The sequence below is a fragment of the Pseudochaenichthys georgianus genome, chromosome 15 (genome assembly GCF_902827115.2).
Source record: "Pseudochaenichthys georgianus chromosome 15, fPseGeo1.2, whole genome shotgun sequence".
Lineage (NCBI taxonomy): Eukaryota > Metazoa > Chordata > Actinopteri > Perciformes > Channichthyidae > Pseudochaenichthys > Pseudochaenichthys georgianus.
The window spans coordinates 22,358,708-22,372,153 of NC_047517.1; the positions used below are offsets into that span (position 1 = coordinate 22,358,708).

A 13,446-nucleotide genomic window follows, 5' to 3' on the forward strand; every position below is an offset into this window, starting at 1 on the left:
CTATGACGGTAAAACACTGTCTTTTCAATGAACATACACTAAAACCGTGAGACTGTTTTATAAGCAATTGTAGACTTATTTCACAAATGTCCAAATGTCCCCACAAAGGAGTAATTTATGTTAACTGTACCAGCGTAAGTGTAAAGAGACACACATCCTCATAGTAAGAAACCCCCAAACTTTTTTTTTTTAGAGTTGCATTTAATTGTTGAAGCAACATACTGCAATTTGCATACAACATACTGCAAGTTTCAAAAGCTACACTAAGGCTCTTGTATGATCAGCTGCATTACTTTAATGTGAGTGATGACTGTTTCCCGGACCTGCAGTGACAGTAGTTGTAACTGGCCTATGAGAAGAGACAGATCCCCTGGGGACCAAAGGTGGAGTGGAGCTCAGGGGTCAGGCTCCTCTGAGAGCCACAGCTTTTTCTCTGAATGGTCCTCCTGTTCAACCACACACAGGGCCGGGATGGATCTTTAGAGTGGGATACATCCTCACACCAGAAGCTGGAATAGACCCATCTGCAAGAGCCCTGGGACAATTTTGTTCAGGAATATGTGAGTAATGCATCCTTCTCTTAAACTGTTCTTTATTTGGGTTTTTTTCAAATAGTTTTTGATGTTAATTAGGGTTTCATATCATGTTAAGTTAGAAATCTTAAGAATATCTATATAGTATTATCCAGATGTCTGTTATCTGGCAATAATGCTTTTCTCTAATGTGGTGAAACTAAAGAATGTTATTCAATAGAACTTATATTTGTTTACACAGATAGTCTTATCATTAAATTACCATAAAACCTAAACTGTCAAAGACATTTTAAACAAATATTTAAGATGACCCAAAGGACAAATAAAACTGTTTTGATGTGATATACCAGGGGGTTTGGTAGAGACATTTAAGTTTTATTTTATTTACTATTTCTTAATATTTAACATGTATGCCTTGAAATATAAAGTTTAAACAGTTTGAATTCCTGTCTTGTATTTAACAGCCTATTTTCATTTGGTAATTGATTCATTTTATTGCTGTACTGCAGGCACTTATAGCCCCTGACTTCATAAAATACAGAATGCCAGCCTACAAAGAAATGCTGGTGTTTGCAGCACTCTCTGCCTTCCTGGGACTGACCCAATGTCAAAAGCTCCCAAGTAAGTTTTATATATTCTTCTTACCTATTTGATATTTCCAACAAAATAACACAAACACTGCCTCATCATTTACATAATATGCTAGTTTCATATGGAACCATTTGTTATAATGGATATGCTGTTTCATTTTTCCTGTCGTAGAGATTTACAATCTCAGAAATGTATAATTTATGTTACAACATGTATCATAAAAAAACTTGTTGGGCATTAATCGCATAAATCACATACATTTTCTGTTGAGAGACTTTAGTTTTCCAGATTGAACACTGTATGTACCATGACCAGCAGATGTCAGTATGTGTCAGTTCATGATCTATTGTTTGCCTTCACACCAGTATTGTATTTCCTTATGTGACACTGAGGGTCATCCTGGGTTAAGCTGTGTACATGAACCTTTGAAGCTCACTGTCTCATCTGAGTCTCACTTTCACTATACATAAATTAGTAAACACAGGCCCTTTGTTTTACCTGAGGGGTCATACCCTGAGATAGAACAGTCAGAAATAGTATAAGCCACACTAAGCAATAATAATAGTAGTTATTCCTTTTTAATGTAATCTGTTATCAATTTTAAGTGGACTTTGATAGGTCTTGATGGTCTAATGACTGAAATACATTATAATTACACAGTTTTAGAACAAAACGTGACACCTAAACGTTATAATTTGTCTCTCAAATACTCACACTAGAATACCTTGACAAGTCTGCACATTTTAGGTACGGATTCCTTTTGTACATGCTCTAAAGGAGCAGGTATCCGTTTTTCTTTCGAGAGTTAGTTTCTTCATGAGCCATGACATTTGTAATCAGATCACTTTACCTAATAGTTTTGACTTCACAGGAAACATCCCAGCTGTGGTGATCTCATTCAAACTGTGTTTAGTATTCAGTAGCCAAACATGTAAGAAATAAACAGCCTTTTTCTGTTAATGGGTTTCATAAATGACCTCATTGGGGCTGTGAAGAGATGGCATTATTAATGGCATTGAGTAATGCAACTATTGGAACAATCCGTGATATTCGCACTGACGTATATTTTAGAAGCAGTCCAGCACCTTTGATGCTGAATCCCTTTGATGTCAAACTAAGCCTGCTGTTTGTGCTTTGAGGTTTTGATCTGCTGGAGGAGTTTCGTGTTCCGTTGTCGAGTGGAGTGAAGATAGTGGAAGGATCTCAACCTGAGGCTACGGCCTACCGTGTCAACCCTGCCATCCACCTACGGAGGACTATAAGGTACAATCCCCCACAGCCTGAGCACAGTTCATTTAAATTAATCTGGAAAATGCACGTAACACAAGGGCTCGAAATAACAACTATTTTGGTCATTATAATTGTAGTATTTCTAGCATTCTATTAAATAAATTAACATACTCCTCTTATACAATGTAGAAACTTGAAACTTAATATGGACACCCGGATGCATCTATTGTATGCACTGACAATAAAGCTGATAAAAACGTATATTAAATACTATGGTCAGAATATTCCTCACGTTTCTGTTGTAAAGCAGAAATAAACTATATACATTTAGACTTTCTCTGATAGTAAACCTAGTTTCTCTTTAATCTAATTTTAGCTAAAAGCATTAGTGGTTGCCTGTAAAACATCGCCTTAGCTACGTGCACATTGGCTAGCTGACTGCCCTCACCTCAAGAGACGTTGCCACTATGCCTGCAGTCCATCATCACATAGGACCAACTAATTGATGATTTTATGTATTGCAAACTATTTTAATAATTGATTTGAATCAACTTAACTTTTGATGATCTTCTGCAGCGTTTCAACTGGCTACAGGGGTAATAGTGAGGTGATGTAAGTGTACTCGAGTGTCTGTTAGTATCTTGAGACATCACTGCTTTGTGCAGACGTACAACAAAGCACAGCCATCAATGTTTCTACATGTGATGAAAATACAAACTTTTAAGCAAATGTGGAACAAAATACTATATTTTACTATGGTTCTCAGTTACTCTTTAGAGCTACATTTCAACACATTAATATTGTGTTGTGAGCTTGAATGATGAGAGGTATTTAGCTCAAAGAACTGCTGTGCCTGAGATAGCTGCTAGCATGGGTGTAGACCTTCTTCTTCTCACACCCTGACAATGAGTTCAGCATTGCCTTTAGATCCAGATTTTGTACCCTTGGGTTAAGTGAACATATGCTTTACTCGAATTAAAGAAAGAAAGAATGTCAGTTCGCTAAATAGTCCATTATTCAAAAAAAGTTACAAAGAAATATGTCACATGCTAAAGTGGAATTTGAAATCCAAGAAGCTCTGTTTCTACTTATTCATGTTCTTATTAAATAAAACCCATTATGTCCCTACAAAAGCCCTTAATTGGTGTTTTGCCCCTAAATGCTGCCTCTCTCTAATGGTACCCAGCTTTGTAAACCACACTCTCTTCCCACAGCGATGTGTATCCAGATGGACTTCCCTCCGACTACTCGGTCATTGCAACATTTAAGGTGACCAAGGACACGGCCAAGAAGTCCTGGGACCTGTGGCAGGTCAGCGACCCCGAGGGACGAGAGCAAGTCGGCCTGCGTTTCCAGGGGGATACGCGCTCTTTAGACTTCTTCTACACCAGCGCCCATGGGAGCCAGATGCTGAGGACCTTCAGTGGTGTGGAGAAGTTTTTTGATGGCGAGTGGCACAAGTTGGCGCTGAGTGTGAAGGGCAGTCGGGTGAAGCTGCTGATGGACTGCGAAGAGGTCAGCGTGGAGTCCATCGATGAGCCGAGGCCAGTAATCCATCAAGGATACACTTCCATCGTGAAGCGCGCAGCAGGAGACCGCTCTGTCTCTGTACGTTCACAGTTTGGATTTATATATACATCTAAAGTAATATTTCAAAAACTTAACAACGTACCATATGATCCCTGTCTCTTTCCAGGTGGATCTCCAGCAGATGGAGGTGTCATGTGACCCAGAGAAGGCTTATTCAGAAGGCTGCTGCGAGCTCTCCAGTGTGGTAGGTCTACTCTCATTCAACATGGTTTAATTCAGTCAGTTGGAGAAGTTTTTGTGGTTTGAATACAGTTTTCTCGCCTTTCTGTCCATGGCAGTGTGGGGGTTACGCAGAGATCGGCCTAACAGCTGGAAGAGCGTCTTGCAAATGTATGCACGGACAACCCGGCATCCAGGGATCTCCAGGGCCAAAGGTTAATGTGCCTTTACAGTGAGATTTACTGATAGGACAAGTTCAATCTTTGTTGACATATTTTGTTGTATTCTTTTACAGGGTCACATAGGTCTTCTAGGAAAAGCCGGAGACCAAGGAAGACATGGAAACTGGGTAAATACATTTACAATATGTCTCTCAGTGGATCAAATATCAACCCCGGTGTAACACTGGATGTTTACTCAGTATAATCTTTAGCACCCACTTCCTCTTGCTGTACAATGAAGAGTTAAAATAAATTGTGGGAGAGTGACATTGTAAAACTTTTATTCTTGAGACAGCAGCGAATCTGTGGAAAATGGCAATGGAAGTACAACTGAGACAGGACAGGATGGAAACAGATCTGGAAGCAGAAGCGCTTAGCGATAGTAAACATAGAAGCGATCATAGTTTTAAAACTAATGTCTGCTTTGCAGAAGGTTCAGGAGGAAGCCAATATAAACACTAACCAATACGGATGTAACAATACATTTGCTTTTGCCGTTCTGAAATAGCTATTTGCATTTTAAAACACAGGCCCAGGCTGTTTCGAATATAGGATTTAACTCAAACTGGCCTGAGATCACAGGATTTCTAATGGTTTTGCTTTTCCATTTGAAAAGAAACACCCAGCCAAATGTAGTGAATCCCACACACAGTAAAACCAAGCAGTTGAGCAAGAACCCAACCCTCCAAGTGTTGGTAATGAACACCATTAGTATGCTTTACTGTTGGGTGACATTTGTCTGGGTAAGGCAAATTAATTCCCCACAGGAAATTGTGAAAGGGAAGAGATGTTTAAGAAAATTATAATGAAGATGGTTTTCTCCTGCAGTTACACATGCATCGATGAATGAACAAATACACTCACAGTTGTAAACTTCAGGGAGCCGCAGACGTGATTATTTCCACTTAAGATGACTTGTTAATCTCTTTCATGCTTAGCGGTCAGTGTTGTGTTGAAACAGATCTGAGAGTCTTTTAAAACAGTCTAGAGAACATGTGTTTAAAGAAGGTGGATTATTTTTTATTCGTGTGTGATCGTTTGGCATTTAACATGTCCGTTGCACTCAAAGAAATCCCCCATGCTGCCTGAGCACATGCACGCCTCCAGACCCACGCACATTCAAAGCACATTTCCAGAGCTCTGTACATGCTAGGCTACACATTCGTGTCCTGAGTTGCAGCTGTAGCTCATCTGGGAGTAAACTTCTGTCTTCTGTAACTCGTTAGAGTTTTGACCTCCTGCCAGCTTGTGAATCACAGAGCCCCAACATGTTTATCTCCTCCCCTGCTGGCATTCAAGGAGGGCATTTCCTGGCACGGATTTAAAAAACTGTCCATCTTAGGTGTTGGGTGGTCCTTTGCTTGTCCGAGCTATAACGCCTTCGAAACGTTGTAAAGTTCACGGTCATGCCTCTCGCCCTACTGTCGGCCATGCCTGAGGTTACCCTTTGCCCAGCTGACTGGGCTGGTGAGGTGGGCAAATAAACGGACAACACAAAGGCATCCTGGAGCTTGTTTGATCTGTTTGTTGACTCAGTGAAATACAGCCAAATGGAAAACACTTTTTCTTCTACTAATAAGGAAGTCAGCATCTGTCCAAACCATTCTGGTCCATTTTGTTGGATTTATGACTCATGGTTCCTAGATCCTGCTAATGCTTTTGTGTATTGCCATTAATATTTACGTGCATGAAACTTGTAGTAGTTTCAGATTTAAAACTTCACTTCCTTACTACAGTTCACGTTATAGGAATAGTTTTTTAAGAGATATCATTGTTTTTTCACAAAGTAAGATGATTGATACAAGTCTATGCTACAGCCAGGAGATAGTAAGCTTAGCAGAGATAGACAGCTAGCTAGCCATGTTCACTCTGGTTTGGTACAAATTAAACAAACACAAAAATTAAATAAAGGTCCAGAGTGTAGGATGTAGGCGGATTTATTGAAGTAAATAGAATAAAGTGTTCATAATCATGTTGTCATCAGTATATTATGGCCTGAAACTAAGAATCCTTGCGGTTTCGTTAGCTTAGGATGAGCCCTTGATATCAACATAGGATCTGGAGTTGACCGTGTTGCACTGAGCTTAATGCCGCCTGGCTGTAGCTAAATAATTAAATTAATTAATACTTTGAGGAATTTGCGCTTCGTTTTTTAGAATATTGATGACCCTCTCATAGCTGTCTGTTAAATATAAAACTACAGACAAAAGCTGGTCTGCTTAGGTTAGTAGAAATACCGGGAACAAGAGAAAGGCCCCTGTCCAAAGCCAGAAATAAGACAATGGCTTTAAAGCATACAAATGAACACTTTTATAACTCAGGCATTACTGTTTCTTGCCCAGGCACAATGACTTCCTGCAGTCTTGTCACCTTTAAATATGTAATGTTAGACGCCTGGCGTGTTGCATGTTGATTTGTGAGCTTTAGGTGCTGGTAGGCAGATTTAGTTTACTTTGAACTGAACCAGATAAACCGTTCCCCCTGCTTCCAGTCTTCATGCTAAAGTATACAAGCATCACACATGAACGCTTTGCTCAATTTGGTCACTGTCTGTCGAGCCACAATGTCTGCATACACATCAAAGCTAATTTCCGAGTGTTTAACCGTCATGTCTAAACTGTTTTTCTGTCTGATCAGTCCAAAGTTGAATCTCCCACAAGTCATTATTGCCTTTCTCTCTTGAACCAGCCGCCAAAATGTGTATTTTATGCTGTATTTCTCAAGCTTTTGATTGACTCAAACTTGTTTTGCAGGGGATCCGGGGGAACACAGGAGATTATGGTAACATTGGCGACACAGGCCTAAAGGTGAGATCTGACTTTAATACCCCCCTAGAAGGGTTACACTTTGGTTTGGCTTGTTATCAAACACTTTAATGAAACCTCACACGTTTCCTCAGGGTGAAGAAGGAATCAAAGGGGAAAAAGGAATGAGAGGACTCTGGGGCCAAGTGGTAATTTATCACACTGAGATGTATTATGTTATTAACTCCTCATATGATACAAATGGTGTATTAATGACATGTTGTGTTTACAGGGAGACAGAGGACCTAAAGGGCTGACAGGATTACAAGGGGCAGGGGGTTTCAAGGTAAACTCCTGGCTGGGTTTAAACTTTAATGAAATGTCTAATTAGGCAGCTAATGAGGTTACAGACTCTTTATTAGATGTATTTGCAGTTTGCTGTCCAATGTTACAACTTTATAGACAACTGTTAATGTCATTATTGTGACTAATTAAAGGGAGTGCGTGGACCACCTGGAGGCCTCGGAGAGACTGGAAAACTGGGAGAAGTTGTGAGTTAACCCTTCATACACAGAGGTAAGCCTTATTATAATTGAATTATTTTTATCTCTAACACTTTGGCCTCCTTAAAGGGTGCGAAAGGCGGGATAGGATATGAAGGCATTCCTGGGTTTCAAGGAGTAAAGGTATGTTTATTTCCTTCCTTTCAATGTCTTGTTTTTAATCTAAACATTGTGATTTAATCTCAATATGTATTTATCTTTCAGGGAGAAAGAGGGAAGACTGGTGTGTTAGGCCGTGCTGGACCCAGAGGAAAGCAGGTGGGTTGTTGTGTGGGATCCCCTGTCCCAAAGTCCATAATGGGCTCTTAATTCTTGTCCACCTTCAAAACTCCCATGTGAAGCACTGAGAGCCAGACAATCTGTTTTAATGTGGTTTAACTCTGGAATCAAACTCTGTGTTTGGCTTATGTGCCGTCTCCATAAACAACATTAGTACATGCGGTAGGATTTTGGCTGAGAACGTGAACTGTATCAACATAAACGGGTGATTCACTGAATAAAGAGACTCAAACACAATGCTAACCTACTCTATAGTATATGAAAGAACGCTCCATGGTTCACCGTGGTTATAGCTGACAGAAATGTGTTGCATATATTATAATGTATTACTTATGCTGATGGTTTGACAGGACATTCTGGGAGATCCTGGAGAGAGGGGAACTGCTGGACAGAAGGGGAAGCCTGTATGTATTACATTAAACAAAGACAGTGTGTCCATTTGTACGGTTTTTGTTTTGAAATGTAATGGATGTTTTCTGTCTGAACACTAGGGAGTCACTGGTCCTGGGGGCAGAGCTGGCACCCTCGGACCAAAGGTGATTTACTGCTGACACACCTGAGAGCTCAACTACCCTCCATAAATCATGTGTCTGTTCTATAATAATCGTGTTGTTTCACTAGGGCATTCTTGGAGACCCAGGCTTGCCAGGCAGAGAGGGTGATTTAGGAATAGAGGTATTATATTCTCCTAAAAATGATGTCTTGATGATAAAGTTAATGGGAAGTGCACTCGTGGTAATGTCATTCATCCCTGACAGGCTTACCAAGGACCACAAGGACAGAGTGGGAAAGTTGGGCGCATTGGAACAAAGGTAACTCGCCAATCTTGTTTGTTTGTCTGAAGATATGTTAAATTGTGTTTTTTCTGGGCATGTTCATTCATTTGTGATTTTTACAGGGAGAGAGAGGTGCCCTTGGGCCTGCAGGAGAAATGGGTCCCCAAGGCCGAACTGTAAGTCGTTTTTTCAGAAGATAAACACATAATACATGTTCTTATACGTAAAGTAGTTTACCATTCTAAAGGAAAACACCAAAGACTAAAGCAGTCCCTTAGGTCGGTTTAATGAATGTTTTATTCTCGAGGGCCCAAGAGGTTACAAGGGTTCTGCAGGGAAGCCAGGAAGACCCGGATTTATCGGCCCACCGGGACCTGTTGTAAGTGCTCCACAAGAATTTTCTGAAATCTCCCAAACAGTAGTTCATTTTCCTCAATGCCATTAAACCATGTTGTCTCTTTGCAGGGACACATTGGTGTGTCTGGAAAACAAGGATCCAAGGTAAATACATCTTCAGCCATTACAGATACAAAAAATGACGCTAACAACACCATCTAATGCCTATCTGTATATGTTTTAAACTGGAGTATTCTGATTTAAATTGAATAATTTCTGATTTAAAGCGGTACTGTGTGGATTTAAAAGATGCTATATTTGACCAAGTATTAACTATCCATCTGGTCATGCAGTGAACACCTGTGAAGTTCTGATACATCAAATATTTGCAAGCTTTTTCATATTTTTCATTTGCTTTGTTCAGGGTAACACGGGAATCCAGGGAATCCAAGGAGTAAAAGGTGCACAGGTACGGACTCAAATGTTTCATCTTCTCTCATCATCATCACATTTTTTGGCAACCATTAAAATGAACATAAATGTTTCTTCTTCTTTGTTAGGCGGAGAAAGGACTTAAGGGCCCAAAAGGAAAGGTGAGCTGTGATTCCGTTGTCAAGCTTCTTTGAGAAATATCATGTTTCTGTTTGCAAACTGAAAAGTCTAAAAACTACTAACTACTTAGTCTACCAACTTTGTTATTTACCTAGTTTTATTTGTGGCATTTTTTGAAAGTTTGGATCAATGCTCTTCAGTTCAGTTTCTGTTCACAAAAAGTTAAAAGACAAGTACAATCATAAGACATAATGCATATGAGAAGGGACACTGATAAGCTACCTAGATATTAGGGTCCCAGACAGATATCATGTCATATATGTTAGCGCACACATTGTTTTGATTTGAATGTACAAAATGGCAAATAATAACCAAAACCCTAAAAATATGTATTATGTGTATAACCATTAGTTTAAAATTGTCCCAAAACATGAATTCCATCAGTTGAAACCTTTGTTAAATAGTGCAGATAAAAAAACAATGAGACAAATGTCAAATAACAGTACAACTCAAAGGATCTTTTCAAACTAGTTTAAAAGTCAGAGGTTTGCTGAACTCATTTGTCATTGTCATGCTGACGGATGCACTGCCTGTAGGTTGGAGACAGGGGGGGGCCGGGTCTTCAGGGGGGACGGGGGAAGCGCGGCCCCGCCGGCCCATCTGGACATGCAGGTCCTGTCGGAGTCAAGGGGGTTCGAGGTGAAGGAGGACTTGATGGCTTCCAGGGTCCCCGGGGTCCACCCGTAAGTAAACTACAAGCTTCTGAATCTGATGTTTGGTTCCTGATACCACACACATTGCAGAGCTATAGTGTTGCAGTACTACTCTTGAGCCTGTGCTATATTAGGCAATCCATGTATCTTTAAATGATGGCACAGAAACCGCAGCAGTTACACAGACTGGCACACAAACAGTATTTTGTGTTAAAAAACACATTTAAGAGTTTCACATTAGCCCGTAGTAATAAGTGACTCGCAGCATGGGTTTCATTAAGTGTGGCTATAAATCCATAATGAGCCTAAGGAAATATTATAGGCTTAATTTCTTCCTTGCATTTCCTCTGTGAGGCAGTCACTGCTTCAGCATGCCTTACATTACATGTCCCCCAGTAGGGTCCCTTCCAGTGATCATTATGATTCTTCACACAGGGCCCGACCCTCTCAGCTCAACACGTCATCGAGGTTTGTAAGAAAGTGGTCCTGGTGCAGATGTCCACCTTTGCCAACTCAGTGAAGAGGACGTGTGCTGCGGTTTGTCCTCTGTATGGGGACGTCCCCATGGGTGCCCCTGGTCCCACCGGACAGAAAGGACCCCCTGGACCTAATGTGAGTTTTACAATTGTTCATAAATTGACACAAAGTCATTGCTGTTAGTGTTTCTCCCTCATTACGCCAGAGCCCGGTACATTCTCTGTACATTGTTTGATTTGGTTCTACCCTGGCTGAATAAAATGCACATTGCAAGGGTCTGGACTGGACTTAGAAGCTGAAGTATTTGGCAAAAACGATTTTCCACGTCTCCATGAGGACAAATAAGGAATCGCAGACTAGACACTTGGTCTGTGTTGAATGGTTTTTGGAGAGTATCAAGGCTGTCCTTGGATTGGAAGGCCTTTTCCACATTATAATAGTGTTGAACCGATTCATGTTCCACAACTTCTTTAATCAAAATGCCTCTCAGGCTGATAAATGTTCTTGAGGCCGTGACTTTAAATATTTTACTTTATTACATTATGGCCTGTAAGCCTCATGTTGTGGCGTTTAATGCCAAACAAGGAACAGTGATCTATCACTACTGTACGAGGTTTTCCCAACAAAGTATTATATAATCATTCAAATAAATCTCTTGATGTTTTAGCTGGTTAGAGGTAGCGGAACCTTGATTCAGGAAAACATTGCAAGGTTTTCACTGAAAACACATAAAAAGATTAATGGGGTATTTTCATATTTATGACGTTGTCAGGGTGACCTTGGTAATGACGGTGTTGACGGAGAACTGGGTCTGCCGGGATTCTACGGAGAGGTCGGGGATCTTGGCCGAAAAGGAGAAACAGGTGTGAAAATTGTTTTCAAACATTATTTATGAATATGTTGAACAGCAAAGCTATAATTCACCAGTTTTAGCAAGATCTACTGTAGCAGAAGAAAAATAATTCACATCCTTTAAGCCAACAATAATTGATTTTTTGGACCACTAAGAGGCAAGACAACAAGCTGTAACATAAAACATATCATCTTATTCATCGAGCAACTGTTGTTTATTTCGCATCATGCAGACAGTTACTGAAATTACTATTTATTTGGAGTTGTTTTTTTGGCTACCTGATAAGTGTTTTTCAACTTTTTCAACTTTAACTATTTACTATTAAGCAAATTCAACTCTATGTCCACCAGCTAGTTGCAGTGAAGCAAACAAGTGAGTTACAAGCTGCAGAGAATAATTATCGGTGGGTTTGTCTCTATGAAGTCTATTGATCTATTGTTAATACATTTATATATGTACAGTACACATTCGTATTTTGTCCCATCCCTTATTGAGTGATTCAGGTTACAGTAAGTAAAAGTCCGGCATTTGTAAATAAATGTAGTGTAGCAATAAAAAAGTTCAATATTTCCCTCTGAAATGCAGTAACGTAGAGTCCTTGTCAAGGACATTTAATTCAAGGCCTTTTTAAAATGGCATGTTAGTACAGTAATGACTAAATGTGCTTCTTTTTACCTTTTCCACCACTGGAAGAAACTCGCTACCTTTCATCATGGACCAATTCAATAGTGTAAAACTAGTCTCGGCTAACGTGCACATGCTCAGCTCTAATTCAGAGTTAGAGGCCTGAGCATGATGTCACACTCGTGCCACATTCACTTGCCAATTCGATGTAATCAAAGAATATTTACTAGGTGTTTAAATGTTTATTTAACAATGATCTCAGTAAGCCATAAGGTCTTTAATCAACATTTATGATGTGTATTTGAGTGGCGCTCCGTCCTAGAAGAATGGCATTTTGACCCGTCTGCTGTCTAGACCAATGTGTGTGTGTGATCGTGTGTGCGTGTGTGTCTGGCTTGCAGGTGACGGAGGAGAGCAAGGTGATAAAGGACCCAAGGGTTACGGCCTGCCCGGATACTTTGGAGACCAGGGACCAAAGGGTAAATGACTCTTCCAGTACTTAATAGTGTTCGGTTAAGATGAGAATTTAATAGATGTTCACATCTGGGCCTGTGCGTAGTTTTACAAACTATGTTCAGCTGAGTCAGTACTTTGAATCCCAGGAAAGGGTAGAGGAGATATGTTACTGTAAGAGAGGTGTGATATTTCCCAAAAAAGAAAAAGAATATCTGTGTAAATGCTCTCTTGCCTGTGAAATAGTCTTAGTCAGCTAAGTGAGTAGACAGAGAGGCCTTGAAGACTAAACAGCCATTTTTCCTCGAATACAGGTCAGCGTGGACGTACCGGCAGAGCCTTTAACGGGCAGCCAGGACAGCAGGGGGAGAGGGGCCACGGGGGCCGGCCGGGCCTCAGGGGCCACGCAGGTCTCAGAGGAGCTCCAGGAGCTTGTCTCACCTCTGGGTGTGCTGCTGAGTCTAACTCCAACAGAGAGACACCTCGACCTGCGGCGCGGAGGCTGAGGAATCGCCAGTAGAGACAAAAAGATGCCATGTGGATAATGAGAACATTGATCTTAAAGAAGGGAAAAATGCTAGATTGTTTTTGTTAATATTTGTTCAAATCTATTGAAATGTTCATGTAAATATGAATCCCAAACTGAAACTGAACTTCTGGGAGCAGTTTGATCTATAAGGTTACTACAAGGGACAACACAAGGCGAGTGGTAACAAATTATTATATTATTAAATATTTGTATAAAAAGGCCG

The 13,446-nt window shown here is 40.3% G+C and overlaps 1 protein-coding gene across 1 annotated transcript; it reads left to right on the forward strand.

Moving 5' to 3' along the window:
* Positions 1-496: 496 nt before the first annotated feature.
* On the forward strand, positions 497-13,218 carry LOC117460176 (collagen alpha-1(IX) chain). The gene is made up of 27 exons (XM_034101449.1): positions 497-560; positions 1,043-1,154; positions 2,264-2,387; positions 3,569-3,962; positions 4,051-4,128; positions 4,223-4,318; positions 4,399-4,452; positions 7,078-7,131; positions 7,224-7,277; positions 7,361-7,414; positions 7,566-7,619; positions 7,701-7,754; positions 7,836-7,889; positions 8,261-8,314; positions 8,402-8,446; positions 8,532-8,585; positions 8,669-8,722; positions 8,809-8,862; positions 8,994-9,065; positions 9,152-9,187; positions 9,447-9,491; positions 9,583-9,615; positions 10,171-10,317; positions 10,723-10,899; positions 11,537-11,627; positions 12,643-12,720; positions 13,009-13,218. The coding sequence occupies exons 2-27, from the start codon at positions 1,076-1,078 to the stop codon at positions 13,212-13,214; spliced, it is 2,295 nt and encodes a 764-aa protein (XP_033957340.1). The 5' UTR covers positions 497-560; positions 1,043-1,075; the 3' UTR covers positions 13,215-13,218.
* The last annotated feature ends 228 nt before the right edge of the window (positions 13,219-13,446 follow it).